We start from the raw sequence: 19,473 nt of genomic DNA on the forward strand, positions 1-19,473 counted from the left end.
CAAGCATATTTTTGTCTATAGTCCAGAGGTAGAAAAAGAATTTATAGATTGAAAATTTGAATCTTAGGTACAAGCATAACATCCCCAGAAGTAAGACTCCAAGCAAAGCCTATGGTTTGCAGGTGAAGATAATGGCAGAGAGAAGAGGCAGGATTTGAACCAGAGGGCAGGGAAAGATCTCCACACTTGTTCATCCGGAGCACCTGCTTCCAAACTGTGTCTTTCCCAGGGGGAAAGTGCAGTTCCAATGGATAAGTGCAGCGTTAGATACTCAAGCAGAGGAGGCAGTGGCCCATTGGGCTGACCCTGAGGCTGGGACCTGCTTGAGCTGTGCTGTAGCAATGGGCACTTGGGGCTGTAGCATCTTCAGAGAAGATACTTCTGGGAGCCAGTCAGCTCCTACTCTTTGGGCAACTGAATGCTGAACAAAGGAGGAACTGATGCCTCAAATGCCAATGAGATAGTGATGTTCTAATTACTGGACACACAAATCTTTGAGAAGCAGCCTGCTGAGTTCCTGTGAGCATCTTTAACCTCTAATTTGAGAAAGGAACAGTCTGGCACACTGCTTCTGAAAAAAACTTCTACCTCCTGCTGTAGAGACATAAGATTCCCTCTAGAACTCTAAGGAGGTGCACTGAATAGCTCTGGAGTGGATACAATCACCACTGCTCCTGACAGAGGTCTTGTTGACACAGCTTACTGGAAAAACTCTGGTGTGAGAATAAAAGACCAGCTGACAGCAACAGGGACCAGGCATCCTCTGAAAATTACCAGCACGCAAATATCATCCTGCAGGCCAAACTGAAATAATCTACCAGATTAATATAAATATATTTAATTTTAAAAAAAAACAAAACCAACAAAACCAAAATGAAGTGTCACTTAAAGACAACCTTACCAGGAAATTCAATATTTGTAAATGAAATGATCATAGAAGATTCAGGTGGATGGCTTTATAAATCAGCATAATCCCAAATCCAGGTAGGTTAAATGGTGAAAGATGAAGATATATAACATCCCAAACTATAAACATCTGCGAGACCAGGCTTCCTGAGAAAAACATAAAGGGGGTCTCATACTGTACTTTTGTATTTTGTCAGTTTAAAGGCTCCTTCCCATTTCAGGGACACAGAGGAAGCTATAATTATAACTTGCAATTGCAACTTGATACAGCTTATTCCTAGCTGTCAGCACTGGCAGCAGTGGTTTTTTTGCACCTAGCCATGAGAAGACAAGATCCGTGCAGGCCAATCCTGACCTCTATGTGAACCTCAGGAAGGACTGTCTTAATCCCTTTGTGACTTGCCAGCACTGGCAAGAGCAGCCTGCTAATCTCAGAAGAGTTGAATTGGTACTGGAATATTTCCTGTATACATGAAGAGAGTCCAGAGCTATCACCCAGAACTGACTGCGTATGTGTGCAGATAACAATGTTCCTGTTGTTAGAAAGAAATCAATTTCCAGCTGTGTAAGTTATTTCATGTTGCATTCTTAGGTTATTTTCTTAGTAATAAAGCATTTAAAAGAAAATCCTACCAGCAATTCCACCATTTCATGGCCTCATCAAACTCATACAGACAAAAATCCTATAACTCAGAAGTCTATTTCTCTGCTGGCAAGATTGATAAAAAAGAGAATCTTCCACCAAAGCATCAATGTAAAGGTTCAGCTTCACTAAGACCACTACAGCAGCCTCTTACCATCACTCCAAGAGCTTCTGTAGAGTAAGGAGAGCAGATTTGTGGACACCTATATATCCAAATCCAGCCCACAGAGCACTTTTCCTTCAACACTCACTGAATCTTGCTTTTCTCCTGCATAATAAAACGTTCTAGTTCTAGTTCTAGTTCTAGTTCTAGTTCTAGTTCTAGTTCTAGTTCTAGTTCTAGTTCTTCTAGTTCTCACTCCCAAGACCAGGTTGTTTCTTCCTGGTGACAACCAGAGGAAAAGATTAAGACTATTTTCTGCAGTTTAGTTTCCTCCACAGAATGAATTAAGTCCTCTCTCTCTCTCTCTCTCTCCCTCTCTCAGATAACCAGCACCTGAATGTTCAGAATGTTCAGAAGCTGGTAAAAGCCTCAGCACTCTCAGTACTTCCATCTTCCATCAGTACTCTCAGTGATAAATGAATAGATAAAAGCCAAAATTCATGGAACCCTGGGCTGTCAAGAATTTCCAGCTTTCAAAATAAAAATGCATTTCTCCCATAGTGCATTTCTTCCCTGAAATCTCTCAAATTAATTTGTATTTATAAAAGTGTGAAAAAAGAGAACAGTTTGGCCTGGAGAAAGTTTCTTTACATTCCAGAGGAAATATCTGAGGAAAAAATGCTTATTTCATAGTTTATAAAGATTTAAAGAATGAACTGAAAATAAATGCAAAATAAAACCATATGTTTTCAACCAAATAATTTTGTATTAAAAATTAAGGAGTACATGTTTTTTATACAAACCTCTTCTTCTTCCCAGTCTATCAAGTCCCAATCATAAGCAATTACTGCTCGCCTTCTTTTCCAAAACTCCAGAAAAACAGTGGCTAGAGCAAGTAGAAAAAAAAAAAGAGAAGATGCAATATTTTTTTAAAGTCAAGAAAATGTTAATGACTATCACAGAACTGTTGAATGAAGCTGTTACATTATTTTAATTTCTTTGCATAAATGGGTTCCTTTGAACAGCAAATCATGCTGATGATCAAAACTGCTTTCAAAAAGCATTGCTTTCTAAGGATTAGTTTGCTTGCTTCAAGTATGATTGAGGCTTTAGAGATTTCATTTAATGCTAAATGAGAATGCATAATTCCTTACCCACCAAGGGAGGGCTCTCAAAGAATAAAATTTTTCCTGTGAGTCATCACTGCTAGATAAAGCAGATTTGTGATGAATCTAAAGGTTTCTCAGGGCCACTGCACATAAAAGAGTAACTTTATTTCTTTGAAGACCGTTTAAGTTACACAGAAACCAGAACCCAGAGGAAACACAGCCCAGAGCATTTGAAAATCTGTAGAGTACTACTGCAGAAATGGGAACTTCTGGTTTACACTTTTTCAATCCAATCCCTTTTTTTTTTTTTTACACTACGAGTTCGTATATGGTTTGTGGTATTTACATCTGATAATTAAACATTGTGTAGTACAGCCCTTATTGATATAGTTCAAGATGGAGTAACAGGCCTGCACATGACTGCTATGGGAAGATGACTGGGAGTAAAATTAGAGAAAGCTGGGAGGTTATACCCACATCCTAACAGAAGTTCTCACAGTATGGAAATTATGGGGTAAAACACAGCTGTTGCTTTCTGGATGGAATGTGATTGGCATGCCTGAAACCTATTCCACCATGACTCCCCATATAGCCAACCTATAAACTAAAGCACATACTAAGGGGAATGGAATGGAGGGTGGAGCAGGATGGGGACACAGAGGTCAGGCTCTGATGTAATACTTGCAGGGGGGAACTTAATGGTACTTTGCAGCTGATAAAAGGCACAGCACCTGTCATCCAGGGGAGATAAGAAATGTCTGTTGCTGAGCCAGCAACTGTGGTGACATTGTTGTCCTTGGATGAACTGAGTTCATTAAAACCTAACTGTAATATTAACACGCACCTCCATCCCATAGTCACCCACCTTCAAGGTACAGCCTCCCCTCACATATTTCATTGACTATATATTTAAGAGAGAAATGAGAGAATTTTACACCTATCAATAACAAAGGTGTGCATCACTAGAACTACTCGAGCTCCACCTAAATGTAAATGAATAGTATAAAGGTAAGTTAAGAATGGGGAAATATTAGAGAAGACTCCATCATAACTTCTGGGATCAGGGGACGGGCTGAACCTGTCTTCTCCAAAGGAATGTCTATTGGGTCATAACTGTATGTAGGAATCGAGCTGGCTGACATCCCAAGCCAGACCAGTGTTTTTGGTGAGGAGCTGCCCCTCGGCCCCAGACCTTGTAGGGTATTTGTTCAAGTTTATAACAGTTCCTAAGAAGGTTGTCAAAGGTTTTAAAACTGTTCATGTTAAAGCTTTATAACCCTCATTTCCCATTGGTTGCCTCTATTCCCAGTTATGTCATCCCTTTCCTCCTCCCAGTTCTGGAAAGTTCTTGTATCCTTGTACCCCCCATTGGTTTATGTTCACTGCACTGTTCCACCCATCCTACCTTATCGGCCCCTGCCCTGTATTACTCCTCCCTTGCACCACTTTTCCCTTTACCCATTGGATTGTCATCCTGGACCCACCTCTCATCATCCCTTATAAATACCCTGGATTTTCCCTCAGCCTTGTCTTCTACCCTTAGCTCTTACAGTGTGTGCACGTGTTTTGGGCCTCGTCCCACATTTTCTTTTATGGTTATTAAAGTATTTAGTTCCAGAGTTGTGGTGTGGACCCATTCCTCGTTTTGCCACCTTAGCCCTGATATCAGGGGACCCTTAGTGGTTGGTCAGGGAGACTGCCCTCGAGTCTTGCATTTTAAATATTAAAAAACCACAACAACTGTATTCTATGCTTACTGAATGATCATCTTGAGCTAGGTTGGTTTGATGATTAGAGCATGTTTGGCTATTGCTTTGAATACATTTTTGCAGTCAGCTAGTGTCGCTGTCAATCTCTGAACTTAAACCTGTTACGATTTCCCACTCACAGTGTGTATATGAATAGAGTGTTGTCCCCTACACTGTTGGTGTGAGTCCTTCAAGGGCACTGGCCATTGTCAGCAGTGGGTAACACACTTGAATAGACGTGTGGGAGGGGGTTTCTCTTCTGCTGTTGGTATGTGTCCCTGAACAAGTCAGTCAAACCATCCTCTGACCCAGTGGGCAGCTCAGTGGAGAGTCAGGACATTGACAGAGTAATCAGACACAAAGGTATTGGCTTTCCTGGAGCACTGACAGACCAAACAAATATAAAGGATTTGAGGAAATCCCCCCTCTGATGTGACAACTGGTCTTCCATTTTGCGATGGAAAGAACAATAAAGGAAACAGTAATAACATAATATGCTCATAATCCAAAGATTAATATCCAACCTGCTTAAAGCTACAGGGATTTTAAGCATTTATTTTGTGTAAAGGATATGGAAAGTACCTAAAGCTATCACAAATCAATGGGCAGGCTTCCTCTTGCACTGTGAAGTTTGGCTTCTTTTATTGCTCACTGAGAAGCAGCAGATTGATAACCAGAGAACATGAACCTCTTTGTTTCATGAGCTAGCACACTATCAGCTAACAGTAACACTGTCACAATAGTCTGGCAATAGATTTCAGATCCAGTCAGAAAAGCATCTCCTTAATTGACTGCTTGCCCTATCGCAGCATACTGATAAAAAACTGAGTACTGGCATCTGTTTGGCAAAAGTTAGTTTTTAGACAATAAGAATTATGTTTTATTGTACTAGCCAGTGCAGTGAAAGTATGCTTAGAAAATGAACACGACAAGCAGACAAGGTAAGGTATCAAAAGCATGTCTAAGGAAGAAGATATTTGGTTTGAAAGCATTTTCATGTATTATGTACTTATTTTTCTGAAAGCTGGAATTATGTTGCAGCAAGTTAAGAACTACTTTGATTTTAGTCTGATAGAGAGTCATGAGCCTAATGTTTCTATAAATGTTTGTAATAATTGCAGTATGAATGGTTGTGATCAGCAAAACTAGTAAGTGCTAATGAAGCTCCACTGCTGCTGAACCACAACATGGTTCATTCCTCGATTTTATTTCCTGGTAGAACTGCCTCTCTCCCATCAGCTAATATTGAACTATTTTCTTCAGGCTGAACAAGTATTCCTGCACTGTTTGCGAACCTAGGAGAAAGAAGCCTGATTGATTTCTACCACCCTGTTTTCATTCCAAAAACTGTTGGTAGCACAACTCCAGTAGGTGTTTGAGTCCCAGCCCTGAACCTCTCAGATATACCTTTGTTGAACAACACTTCTTTTCTTTCTTGTTTTTTCCACACCTGGAGTGAGGATTTTACACATATTATGTATAGCACATTTAGCACCTGTCAGAGTAAGTATGTGAAATTCCTGAAGCTTCTTTAGAATGTTACTTTCTAATAGTTAAGTAGCAACTATGATGTTGTGTACAATGCTGTTTTAGCTTACACTGTGTTACTCTTTTCTCCCTCTATTCAGGTCAGTATGCATTTCTCCCTTGATAGATATTTTTAAACGTGATATAAATAACCATCTTTGATTGATTCACTGGGCTACTAAGGTCTTCTAAAAGTACTGCATTTTCAAATTTCTCTACTTATTTTCTAATTGTAATTTGAACCACAAATACTCTGTACAAACTTCAGCATTCTTTTCTGACTTTGACATTCAATAGGACACAGTTGTATTTTCCCATTTGTGTATTTTCCCATTTATGTAATCCAGATGCTGAGTTTTCTCAAAAATTCCTGCTTGGAGCTTTGCATTTCCATTTGCCTTAGCTCCCAGATCTTTTACTAGCTTTTCTTATATTACATTTTTCCTACTTCAGAACTTAACCTGGCAGCTGGGTCCTCAATATCCACTTGTACAAACAGCTGTCTTAACATAATTTCCTCGGATGCTTTTGTAACAAGTTGTGATCTTATCTCGTAAAGCAAATGGCCTCTTGTAAGAAATAGCTTTACCCTGACCTTCTCTCAGAAATTCTCTCTCTATTGTATTTCAGAGCACCATTTAACATATCCATCATGATTCCCAGAATATATTTTATATACCAGGAGTATTGTTGAAGAACATCCTTAAATTCTATCTCCTCAGAGAGCAGATCAATGCCAATGTTTTATGCTAGAGGCAAGATTTGTGGGAAAGTAGTCTCTTTTATTAGGCTAACAGATACATACAGAAAAATTGTTTTATGTCGGCATTTATTATTGCTTGAAAAAAGTGTTAAATTCTTCATGTACCAGTATCCCCTGGTACACTTAACAATTCCAACCTTACTTTGATGGGTCTCACTTATGCCACAATGAAGCATTATAAAAGATGGGTCCCTAAGCTTTAGAGCCCTTCAGTCAGGCTCATTGCAGCTCTGCAAATCAAGCACCCCCTGCTGGCACTTGTCGTGGTAATTCCTCTCTGCAGCCTGGCCTCAGCAGTTTGCTTATCGCTTGGAGATGCATTTTATTTAAATTTAAAATGGCAGTTAACCGTTTAATTCATCAACTAAAGATGTCTTTAGAGCAAAAGGATGAAAGCACCATACAGATCTCCTGCTCATGGAAACACCAATGGCCACACCTGGATGTGAAACTCCCAGGCAAATGGCTGAGGCTTCTCTCTCAGGACAGGAGCTTACTAATGGATCTAAAGGCAGTGAAGAAAATACTTTAGATAATAATAAAACAGCATGTAAGCTCTGGCTAAAGAGGTAATACAGCTCTAGCTGCCTTCTTTTTTTTTCTCTTTTGTTCCATTTTTATGAAAGCACTGCCGTAATTATTTAATATGTCAGTGTCTGTCAAACTAGATCATCTGGAAGGCTGAACTTTTCACAGCCAATATTTTATACACTTGCCAGTTGTTTCATGCTGACAGAAAAAACATTTCCACAATCAAACTGCTATCATAGATTCTTCTCTTCCTCTATGATTTACTGCAATGATGGCAATGCCTGCAGCTGCCAATAGGCCTACTGGAGACTGAAAACCCATTTAACACTGGCAGTAAGCCAACTCCCAAATACGCCACCAGAAAATCCCTGGAAAGTGTGTCTTCCCTTATGTGAACGCTGCTTTAGCCCTATCTGCATAGAAAATATCTCCAGAATCTCACTGTTTTCTCTGCTAAGTCTTCTTTATGTGGAGCCAGGGGATTCATTCCCCAAACCACCCCACACTCACAGCTCTTGCTGGTGCCTCCCCTCCCTCCCTCTTGGCAGTCAGCTCCCAAACTCTCACAGTGTGAGCCAACAAAAGTGGTGGTGAAAGTTCCCACTCCAGCTGCTGTCCTATAGGAGTCTCTTCTCCAGTAGCCAAATCATCCAAGGGCCAGCTTCTATTGTATTTTTTTCTTATCTCATTGTGGTCTTATGTGCTGTAGATGCATGGGTGGGCAGTGCACTGCTCAGTCCTGGCATGCTGGTATGGAGATTCCCAGAGGGAATTGGGTCTGGGAGTCTGGCAGTGATGCTGAAGGAGGGGGATGAAGGAGAGGCTAACCAGAGTGAGATGTGGCTCCTGTCAACTAAACAGAGGAAAGAGAGAGGGCCTACAGCATTTTGTAGGAAGGCTTGTTCAGCCTCCTCAGTCCTCTCAAAGGCAGGACCTGGCACAGTTACCTCTGTGAGGGACTCCCCTTTCCTACTTTTCCTACAGCCCTGGATCTGGGCACTGCTAAGACACAGAAGCCATGCTGTGAGCACAGCTGTTTTATGAAAGCATTGTTGTTGTTAAGGAGAAACAAAAGCACTGGTGCAAAAAAATCTGCACTCCAAAGAAATGCTCACCAGCAGTTAGGAACACTTACATATATGTTCAGCAACGTTAACCCATTAATTTTCCTAACTAGAGATGTCCCTGGTTGTACATTGTCTTGGAAATTCTCAACTTCAGTGAACACATGGAGAGAGGGTTTGGAAAATCTGAGTAAGCATCTAAAAGAAATCCTTGAGGCTTAGAAATTTTTGTTGATTCTTAGCTATATGTAGCTCTAAAACAAAGATGAAGTATCAAGCAGAAACATAAAATCTGTATGATCTGTTGATTTTGCTTAAATGTGATTTGTAGTATTTGAATATTGTCAGTATTACATGAAACACCATAAATAGGCTTGATTGGTGTATGCCCTAATTTAATTGGTTAACTAAGACAAAACTGGAGTTTTGGAGGAAGGAACTGAGACAGATAGGCTAATCTGTGTTGTTCTGGTGGCTCTCATGCAGCCTCCTAGACATTTCTTCTGGTTCAGTAAAGAGATTTGCATCTTTAAATTAAGATTATAAGGACTTCTTGGACACTCTTCCAAAGTAGTTGGAGATGTGTGAGTAAGATAGCTCAAGGATTTGGAGGCTGTTTTTGAGTCACCTTATTGAGCCATTTTCTACTGTTGTTAACCTTCTCTCAGAATGGCTTGGTAGCAGCTAAGAGTCTGGGCATGTTTAGAGATTGTTTGAAATAATTTTTTGTGCTGCCAGAAATGATTGGTTCCTCTTGCCTTTAATTCTGCCTACATGACATAGTAGGAAAAATACTTGAGCCAAAAATAGAACATTTCTATTGGCAAAATTCAGCCTCCATGGCAACAGTTAGACCACATTCTGATCAATTTGCTGTTCAATGAAATCTTTTATTTATTTAATCTGAGTTTTGCTTTAACTGCAACCAGCTTGCATGGATTTAAGTTTTACTGCCTTTCTGCAAGGTGGGGAAAAAGATGTTATTTTATTTTAATACTGACACTAAACTGAACTGCTCTAAGATAGGAAAAGCCCTGGGCAGTAATACAGAGAAGGCCTTGGTACCAATGGATTTTTAAATGGTCAGAAATTCCCACAGAATTATACATATATAAACTACATAGACACTACATAACTGCATTAGTTGTTTTGTTTTAATTAAAATTATTTTAAAAACCCCTTTAATTCAACCAATTCCATCTTCCTTCTGCAGAAACAGAAAAGTCTCAAGACTATTTTCTTGATGCCAGATAAAAAGCATGCTGGAAAATAAAAAGGCCTATATTACATCATATTCTTTAAGAAAAAGATGGTGCAATTACTTAATATCAAAATGAAAACTTACCCCACACTGCCATGAAAACAGCAAAAAACACAGTAGCTCCATTGTCAAAAAGGTGGGTTACCTGAAAGACATATTAATAATGTGATCAATTTGTGATAATAGACCTTTATTTTCTATTTTCACCTAATAAAATTGATGTGATCATGAGTTTAGCTGACCTGAGAATCCTGAGGATCCTTCCCCTGACATGTGAAATCCACCTGTGAATTGACAGGACTATTTGCCAACCTGGCCTGGGACTAACCCCTGCCAACACCAGATGAGAGCATCATTTCAAACTCAAAGCATTAATTTTATGGAGCCACATAGAGAGGATGGATGAGAAGATAAAGGCTTATGTCAAGGACACTGTAACACATAACTTGAGGACGCCACCTCTGAGACTGAAGAATCTCAAAGTGCAAATTGCAATCAAATGTTTTACAACCCAAAATAAGTATTGGTGAAAGAGTGTTAATGTTGGCTGAACTTGATCTGTCCCTTCAAGATTTCATCTACCCATGCTCATTAAAGACAAATGCAAAAGGCAAAATTCATGCTTTTATCAGGAAGTATCTCTATTTGCACAGCCTAAAACATACCTTGGCATAAATGCAGCTGTCTGACAACCTCATGAAGGGGCAGTATTTATCACATATAGGACACATTATGATATCTGTAGCTTGGCAGACTTCTTTACTGGAAAAATAGAAAGGACAAAAATTAATAGCTTGATTACTACAACAATCTGCACAACAATCTGTCTGGATTGATAGGCTTTGCTAATATTCAGTTCCTTACTGAACAAAACTGGTCTGCAACCAAAGCCAAGATGTTTATAACTGCATGTGTATAATTAATATTTTTTTACTGTCTAAGACTACAGAGTTTACAGTCATAGCTGCACAGTGCCATTCTCCAGGGACAACCTAGTAGTGTCCCTTTACCATTTCCAGCTTCTCCTTGAGTTGGAGTGACTTTTGGCAGGAAGAGGGTGGGAGTGAGGATAACTTCAGACAAAGTTATTCTTGTGACCTAAGTACACAAAGAGATGCAGCACTCAGCAGAAGGTCCAGGGGTTTCTTCATCTGAGGAATGCCTCTTTGTGGTGGATCTTTGGGAAATGTCTTCCAGAGAGTGAAATTTCACAACTCTTGTGCTGGCCTCTTGAAGTGTAAAGAAGGGGTCTGCTTCTTCCCTACTTTGTTGAGTTGCCAGCACCTTTAGCAACTGGAACTGGGCAAGAAGCATTTCCTTTCATCCCAGTTCAGGAGCATAAAACATGGAAGGTTTGATACTGGGTACCTTATGGCAACTAAGCAGTCTTTTCTAAAAGTCTTTTCTGTTCATTCAACAGTTCAAAATGAAATAATTAACAGCTTGTGGAAAGATCTCTTAAATTATTCATAATAACCCAAAGTTGCAATTTCTTTATAAAAGTTCCCAAGTTACCTGACTTGGCAGTGGTTCAGAGTGGTGACTCCATACAAAAAGACAAACAATCCAATGAAAGCAGCTGGGAAGAGCATCCCTGTGTACCAGCCTAACCAGGCAAAGTACAGCCCAATTTTTTCACCAAAGTACCGTCTGTTTTAAAACAAAACACAACAAAGTTACCTGCAAATTAGAATGATCTACTTAATCTTGCTCATTAGTAGAAAAAAAAATTCTACCATATCTGAAGAGTAGATGAAAGATTAGCAAAAGCTTTTGACTAAGCTTCTAAATACACATGGAGGGACCTGCCTCAGTAATGAATTTAAAACATTAATTAAAAAATTTAATAACCACAGTTTACAGTTAACTAAGAGGAGACCTCATGAAGGAAACACTGAGTTAATTTTAGGAAGCTAGTTCTTTGTATTTGGGAAATTGATGGTGTGCTTTGTTTTTGGCTGTTTGGCTTTACTGGCCAAATAATTGCATTGAAATAAATTGTATCCCTAAAGCTTGTATAACAGCAAAAATTATTTGAGTTCAAATTAGTTCTAAGAAATCAATTAACCAGAGTTCATTCTCCAATACAGTTTATTTTCATTTGATTATTTATTTTCTTAGCTCAGTTCCTGGAAAACAGATTTCATTATTCTACTGCACTGAAAACATCTTGCAATGATTTGAGGAAAGTAGTCTGAATTGATCCTAATTTATTAGATATATTGCTGAAAAACTAGCAACAAATTAGCCAGAAAGTTTCATTTTGCTACATACTAATTAGACATTTTCCTCCTCCCAGACACAACCAGACCTTCATTTATGTTTTAGAGAATGCATCAAGCACACAAAAACCTAATGAGCTCATCAACAGAGGAGCAGGCTCATTCATTGTCCTGTTTCTGATCTGTGCATAGTAGGCTGAGATTTTAGGGGATTATTTGCTAGATTGGTTTTAAAGAATGAGGCGTGTTTCTGACATTTTGTAGACAACTTAAACTGGCATATCCACTCAATTTGAAAATAACTGCTGCTGGAAATTCGCTTTCACCTTTAATGATGCAACTTCTGATCTATCCAGAGGATAAGTGCAGTGAGCCAGCCCTGCTGGCTCCTCTATGCTACCAGGAAATATCATTGGCCAAACTTTCTCAGTGAGAATGGAAAGACCTAGGACTGTCTCTAGTTCTGGGGGCACTGGAGGACACTTGGTGTGGACTACACAAAATCAGCGGTTTCCAAGTTATTATTAAAAATTTCCAGTGTGGGAAACATCTCTCTGGCCTGAGCCCATGCTCTGATGGAAGATACTGACCTGCAGTGACTATTTTCATTTGAGTTTACCAGCTCTATATAAGAAGCCAAGTACTGACATTTTGTTGTTATTCTTCTGTCATTCAACAGAGTCTCAAATTCACAGGCTAAAGAGATGGTAAGCTAACACTAATGTGTTTAGCTCTGACAAGGGCAACAGGTCTGACTAAAAAAACACACTGCTGACTGCTTTTTAAGACCTGACTTAAGAGCGTAAATGAAATATTTGGCCTGACTAGTTTCCTGACACCCAGGATGTCAGTCTGTGTCTGTACCTCCAAAAATGCAACTCACATTTGAGCTTACTTCCACTAAAAATGGATGATCTATTTTTATGCATTTACATAGTTCAAAGTAGTGAAGTCCACCTAATCTTCACCAAGCTTTATTTTTTACTTCATTCCCTATACTCAAGGATGAATGCTTCCTTGTTCCAATCCTCTAGCTGACAAGCATTAATGGCAAAAATAATCTCCTATCCTCTCGAGGTCTTTAATCTTACAGTGAAAATCATAGTATACTTTTTGATCTAGTAATCAAATACCTTCATCCTAGATGAAGACCCAACAAAAGTTTAATGTGTGCATAAAGAAGACAGTCTATGATGAGGAGCAACCTACCTCTGAAAAGTAAGGAAAAGTCATCTGAGCTGGGTTTTAAAGCAAATGAAGGATTTTAACATTACTTTGATATGTATTGGTTTAATCATGGAGAAACCGTCTTGATATTCCATTATTGCCCTTTCCAACACAGCTGGTACTCCACAGGCACAGGCTGTGCTACTGTAAATTGCATCAGGATCAACTTAATATTACTTCTGTCTTCTGGCCCCATAGCTTGCATATTTCTCCTTTTAGTTTCTGCTCAGATACCACTCAGTTAAATGCTATGGCAAAAAACCACGCCAGTAAGAAAGTCTTTGGAGGCCTTCCTAGGTGCCATAGAGCAGTTCCACATTTATTCCAATATATAATTCAGCTACTCTGGACCATCATGACCCTCAGGAGATGAAAAACATGTAGAGACACCTTTTTCACTCCCTTCAATGTGCCCCAAATATTTGTTTGATGAAGAAATTTGTTTCTTCTCTTCTTCTTTCACTATGTAAAGAACAGAAATTTCATATAGCTTGCCTCTATAGTTTTCTCTGAGCTAGAGCTTAGCAACATACACAAAGAATTCCAGAGGTTTTTTTCCCAGAATGTATCACTGTGCATTACTTATACCTAAATTTCACCTGTTATCATTTTGCTCGTTTCAAGGCCTCTTTGAAATTGTCCAGTGTTGATAACATCTTTGTCTTCTTGTTAACTTTGTTTATTTATTACTATCCAATTTTTTAGTTTATTAATATGGACAGGAAAAAAATATAATTTCAGTCTTTAATGTTTCTCCCATAGAGAATTTTGTCCACAACTAACCTAAAAAAGCAGAGACATAAAAAACCCTCAAGCACCTAAAAGAATAATCCATCTCTCCTATCCTTATATATGTATTACCATCAAAATAGCAATAAAAATGTAATTTCAGCTTCTCAGTTGTAAGCTGGCCTGCATCATAACCCTTCAATACCAGTTACTTTAATGGTGAACTGTATATCCCCTCAACCCATTCCAGTGCTAGAGCTATGAGTTAATCGGGTCAAGATTTCAATATCAATATTTATCAATAAGGCACATTTTTGAAAAGTATTAAGCTATAAAGTCTAATTTCAGACCTATGAAATGTGGTATTGGATTATTCTATGTTTAATGACCTTAATTTTGCTTTCAGCATGCCTAGAAGGAAGTCATGGATCTAGAATATAGTCAGATCAAGGCTCAAACCAAGAACCTATCTCTTTTCCTTAACTCTTTTGCAGGTAAGAATGAAATCCTGTACAGAACTTTCTACATCACAGAAACTAGAGCTTTCCAGCAGGAGTTTTGGACACATGAAGCTCTCATATCAGAAGCAATGGGGCTTTACAGGGGACTCGAAAGAGTAGTCAGCTTACAGCCAAGACATGTGATGGAAACATGGAGCAAAATGCAGGTTACTCAGGCATCAGTTTTTGCTTCCAGGTTCATTAAGATAGCTTTAAAATCACTGAAAAAAAACCACTGGTTTTTCTCCCTGTGTTTTTGTCCTGTGAATTACATGCACAAGCAGCAGCAGGAGCAATTTGTGCACAATCAAGAGGGAAGCAGCAATGCACAGAAGTGTGGAGGAGGTGATCCAAACACCCCACGAATCACTGCAACTGTTTCTGTTCATTTACACAGTCCCAGGGCATATAAATATGAGTCCTGTTTCTTTCCAATTATAACCAATTCTAAGGGTCATAAATTATTCCTGTAAAGTATCTATGGACACTAAATTCCAAGAGATGCACAATTAAAGTCATGGTACCACATCTGTTGACTAATAGCAGTGCCTTTACAAATTATGCCAAGTCTGTGCCATCATACTGCCACATGTTTCAAAGCCAAGTGGAAGCAGAATCATGCAATTTTCTTCAAATTACTTTTTCTCATTTATTTTTAGTGGCTAGTATCTCCATAACAGCCAGCTGATGAGATTAAATGAAATCTGTGAGTTGCCAAATTGGCAGCACAGGAGATGGAAACCTCATTATAACATCTAAGGAAAAAATAAAACAGCACGGAAGTATTAACATTTTCACTTACCATTGTGGTAACTTGACTTTGAGGTAGAAACAGCACATCTATTAATGACATAATTGTACTATCTACATCTGATTTTTTTCTTAGCCTTTCTAAAGCATTATGTCAACTAGCAGCACAAGTTCTGGCCAGATGTCTGTGGAAGAATCAACGTCCAGCCACTCCTTTTGTACAGATGACCACACTACATCCTTCAAGCACAATCCCACATAACTCCTCTTAGGGGGAAAAAAAAAGAGATTTTCCTGCTGTGGAATTGGCACTGGAAAAAGCTTCTTTTTAAAGTGTGCCTGCTGAGATACATCCAAGTGAAATGAACAGCAGGTCTTGCTGGTGTCATCAGTTCTTCAAAGAACAGGCTCCAGCTCAATAGACACGTGAACTGCTGAGAGTGGCAGTAGACATGGAAGATTCATTCACGGGTGCTGGATTACTCACATTTCCTTAGCTGCTCCCAAATCTTCGAATCCTCTGAAAACTCAGCAGGAGCTGAGGAAATGTGAGTAATCCAGCACCTGTGAAGTGAGAAGAAAAAGGCATCCCCTTGCCTTTTTTTGTCACCCTCCTTCAGTGAATTCATCACAGCTGGGGACGTGTTCCAGGCAGCAAATGGCAGGCTGGGCTGGGGCTGCAGCTTGGGACCTGCTGAGTTTGGCTGCTGCCAGTGCTCAGGGAATGTCACAGCTCCCCCTGCCCCTTTCCTCTTTGGGTAAATGCTTGCTCTCAACAGCAGCAGGACACTCCTTACCTCAGCTAGAGGGTCTATAGCTATTACAGTTTGGTTTTGGTTTTGTTTTTTTTTTTTTAATAGATTTTGAAAGCTTTATCTGATGAAAAAATAAAGCTTCTTAAAAGATCTTAAAGTTGAAACCCAGGTTATGCGAGAAGGCTGCTATCAAGGTCTAAAATAATCATATCTCTAAGATTGCTTATTCCATTACAATTTATTCTCATACCTAAAACAACCTTTCAGATGCCTGATCATCAAATTAAACCAAATACCAGATATTGCCTCAACAGCATTTTCACAATGAAAGAAGTGATGAAGAACAGTAGCCTTGACCACTATGGACAAATGATTATAAAACTCTATAGAGGTAAGTTATTTGTACTGTGATAATAATATCTTCTTGTGTACTGGAAAATTGAAAGCAAAAAAACCCCCTTCAGTATAACTGTTGGCTCCTCCATAAATCAGCAATTTCTATTGTGTAATTTGACAAAAATTCCTCATTTCTATCCAGTGTATTTAAGAAGAAATAAAAAACCTTTGGGATCAAATTATGAGATTTAATAAATTATTTTGTAAAGCATTAAAAAATTTGCATGACTCAGTAAAACATTTTATTATATTTCTTGTATAAATTTTTATCCATGGAAATGAAACTGTCTTGTTTTATGAAATGGATAGGTTTTATACAGCCTTAATCAGTAACACTGTCTGTCTCCAGAGCTACCCTCTGCATATCTTTCATATGGAAACAATTTTGAGAATAAATAAGAGAAAAGTTTTCTATTAGTTGCAGGACTTATGAAAGAGGAAATTAATAAGCTGGACCAATGGCATGTTGTGGATGACCCTTCCTGATGGGCAATGTATCCCAATATATCTTCAGTGCTCCTGATATATCTGAAGACTTTATTAATAGGCTCTTGTAGTCCTATTCCTCTCTTCAAATAGAAAAAGCCCATTCCCTTCCAATAATAGTTCTGCTAGCACGATCAGTAAAGGCTCTGGTTCTCTCTATATGCATAAGAAATAAATAATCCTCTATTAGTGCATGCAAGGTTATTTGAAAACATTGTTTAAAAGGACTGTAAGAACTTGGAATCACATCTCAGCTTTCTCAGTGGCCTTTTCTTTGCAGGCGACTTCCAAGATGAATAAAAATCTGGACAGTGGTGATATAGCTGGTCTGAGTTAAAGGGCAGTAGTACAGAAGAAACTTCCACCCCTAGTGTTGCTGAACACAGTAGCACACTCAGCAATTTTAAGCTTTGCTCTGTGCCATTTGTAAGCATTATGAAACTTCATCCAGAGCTCATTCCGTGGTTGCTTTTTGGAAAAAGAAAATCTAGTTGGTGAGAGCCTGTCTTTCACCAAAGGCGTGCTCTGAGGAGGAAGAACTCCTCCTGTGGACAGATGTCTAGTCAAGTATATCCAGCCTCCACAGATTTCTCTCTTCCTTTTTTTCTCTCTCAAATATCCTGTGAACACTTCATTACAAAGTACAGTGTCAGGAAACTCTGGAAGGAAACTTCTTTTGCTTTCAGGTCCTTCTACAAACTCCTCTATAAATATTTCTTTGGATGTAGTGTCACCATGAACTAAATGGTTTCCCATGACTTCAGAATCAGATTTTAAAAACTATATAAATTAACTGAGCTTTTCAAGGTTTTGTCAGAAGTGAAACAACCTGTGCTCAAAGCATCTATAATGTGACATAGCCAAAGTAGTTAAGTCTTACCTTACAAGATCCAGTGGCTGGTATTTATACCACACTCCCCAGGAAGCCCAGCACTCATAGAGCAGGTGTCTATGGTTTTCTGCTCCATGGGTTTTTATTGAATTCTTACTTCTGTAACTTCCCTAAAATACAGATCTGGACATTAATGAAAAACAGCAGCAAAAAAGAATATTTAAGAAATCTCTCTTACTAGCAGTATGGATAATACAATTTATGCAAACTCCATACTGGTGCTCCAAAAGCTAAATATGGCATTAAAAAAATATCAACTGATGTCACAAAGGTTTGAGATTATTCTTCTGAAAAAATTTATAATAAATTATATTCAAGTCATAGCCTATAAAAGCAAAGAAAATCTTTGGAGAATCTTAAAAAACACCCCAGACTGTGATATTTTTCCTCTCTGAAAATATGCTGATATATTAACTCAAACAGTTTTTACAGAATAGATCCAGAACAACTATCTTTACTCATCTCTTTTTGCAAGAAAACATGCCCAATTTTTCCCCAAGGAGAAAAGCATTACTAAATGGAAGCATATCAGAGGCAGACATTAATAAGATTGAGGTTAAATAATTACACAATTAAGAATTCATTTTGTGGAAAATGCCTGTTGAAAAAAAACTATCAAAATACCTCATGAAGAGGAAATGCAGCTTCATAGGAGCCATTACTGAGCAATCGATTCAGACCTAAGAATCAAAAGTATTCAATTATTTACCAATAGGAGCAGAAAAATTGCTAAGTAAAATGCAAAACAATTTTTCATAAACTGGCTAAATGAAGATTGAAGCCAACTGACAGTATACAATACATGTAGAAAAATTAATCTTCTATAGATTTTGATAACTAAGATATAATACAAAGAAAGACTTGTTCAACTATGAATCAGAATCTGTCATTTGTTATGCTAGAGCCTTAAAGATTAATTTACCAAATCCATCTTTAGTGTAACTTCAGTGAAATTGGAGAACTCACACCAGGTTTAAAGGTTGACCTTATAAAATACAGTCTAACATAGCTATTTAGATGAAAAACTGCATGTTTTGGGAGCTAAAAACTTCAGGGAAGGTCTTGACATTTTTGAATTGCAGACCACTAAAGCAACAGAAACTCTTAATTTCCGTACAATAACAACTTTCTAAAATGTGTTCAGCTTATGTCTTATGATGGTTGCTGGACAGACAGAAAGGAATGAGACAAGCTGCAGCAGTGCAAGACCAGAAAATAAACAGGAATCTGAACCAAAATAATTCCTATATGGCACAAAAGAGTAACCAAACAATCCACTCACTCAGGACTTTTCCCTCTTTAATGAGAGCCTTGAGAAATAATGTTTGCTGAGACAGTGCTTTTCACTTGGAAAGTCACCAAAATAGGATCGAACTGTTACCAGGCAATGCAAAACAAAATATCCACATTAAGAACCTGAAAGTATTTGAACCCTATTGACCAAGAGGCAAAGAGTCTTGATTCTTTTCCTAATTCACAGGGGACAGACAGCAGCAAGAACGCAGCAATGAGAAGTGTTAAGTCGACACGAATAACATTTTCAGTGGTAACACCAGTATCTGCCTGGCAGAATATGCTTTTTTTCCAGTGGCTCTGTCAAAAAAGTAAAACTTGTACAGTTGAGCTGGGCTTTGCTCTGCCCAGTGATCAATGCAAGGTTGTGTTCATTGTAGGTACAGCACAAGCTGACATGTGAGGGAGATTGGTTGAGGTAGGCAAGGACTGCAGGTGTTTGGGCTAGCCATAACACCAGCTCTGCTCAGGGCTGCTGCTGCCCTCATCCCAGCAGCTGAGAAAGAAAGCAAAAAGTGAAGTTCTGGGATATTGCTCTTCCTCTTCAGGAAAGGAAAGGTTTAAACAG

The 19,473-nt window shown here is 38.6% G+C and overlaps 1 protein-coding gene across 1 annotated transcript in view; it reads right to left on the reverse strand.

Annotated features, from left to right (window-relative positions):
- Positions 1–19,473, reverse strand: part of ANO4 (anoctamin 4) — a 158,990-nt gene that overhangs the window by 28,464 nt on the left and 111,053 nt on the right. Inside the window, exons 10-15 of the mRNA XM_062492530.1 lie at positions 18,237–18,292; positions 17,601–17,722; positions 11,171–11,305; positions 10,321–10,417; positions 9,740–9,800; positions 2,456–2,538 (exon numbers count right to left, since the gene is read on the reverse strand). Coding sequence (XP_062348514.1) covers positions 2,456–2,538; positions 9,740–9,800; positions 10,321–10,417; positions 11,171–11,305; positions 17,601–17,722; positions 18,237–18,292 — 554 coding nt within the window. The remainder of the gene's footprint in view (positions 1–2,455; positions 2,539–9,739; positions 9,801–10,320; positions 10,418–11,170; positions 11,306–17,600; positions 17,723–18,236; positions 18,293–19,473) is intronic.

Source organism: Cinclus cinclus, chromosome 4 (assembly GCF_963662255.1).
Source record: "Cinclus cinclus chromosome 4, bCinCin1.1, whole genome shotgun sequence".
Taxonomy (NCBI): domain Eukaryota; kingdom Metazoa; phylum Chordata; class Aves; order Passeriformes; family Cinclidae; genus Cinclus; species Cinclus cinclus.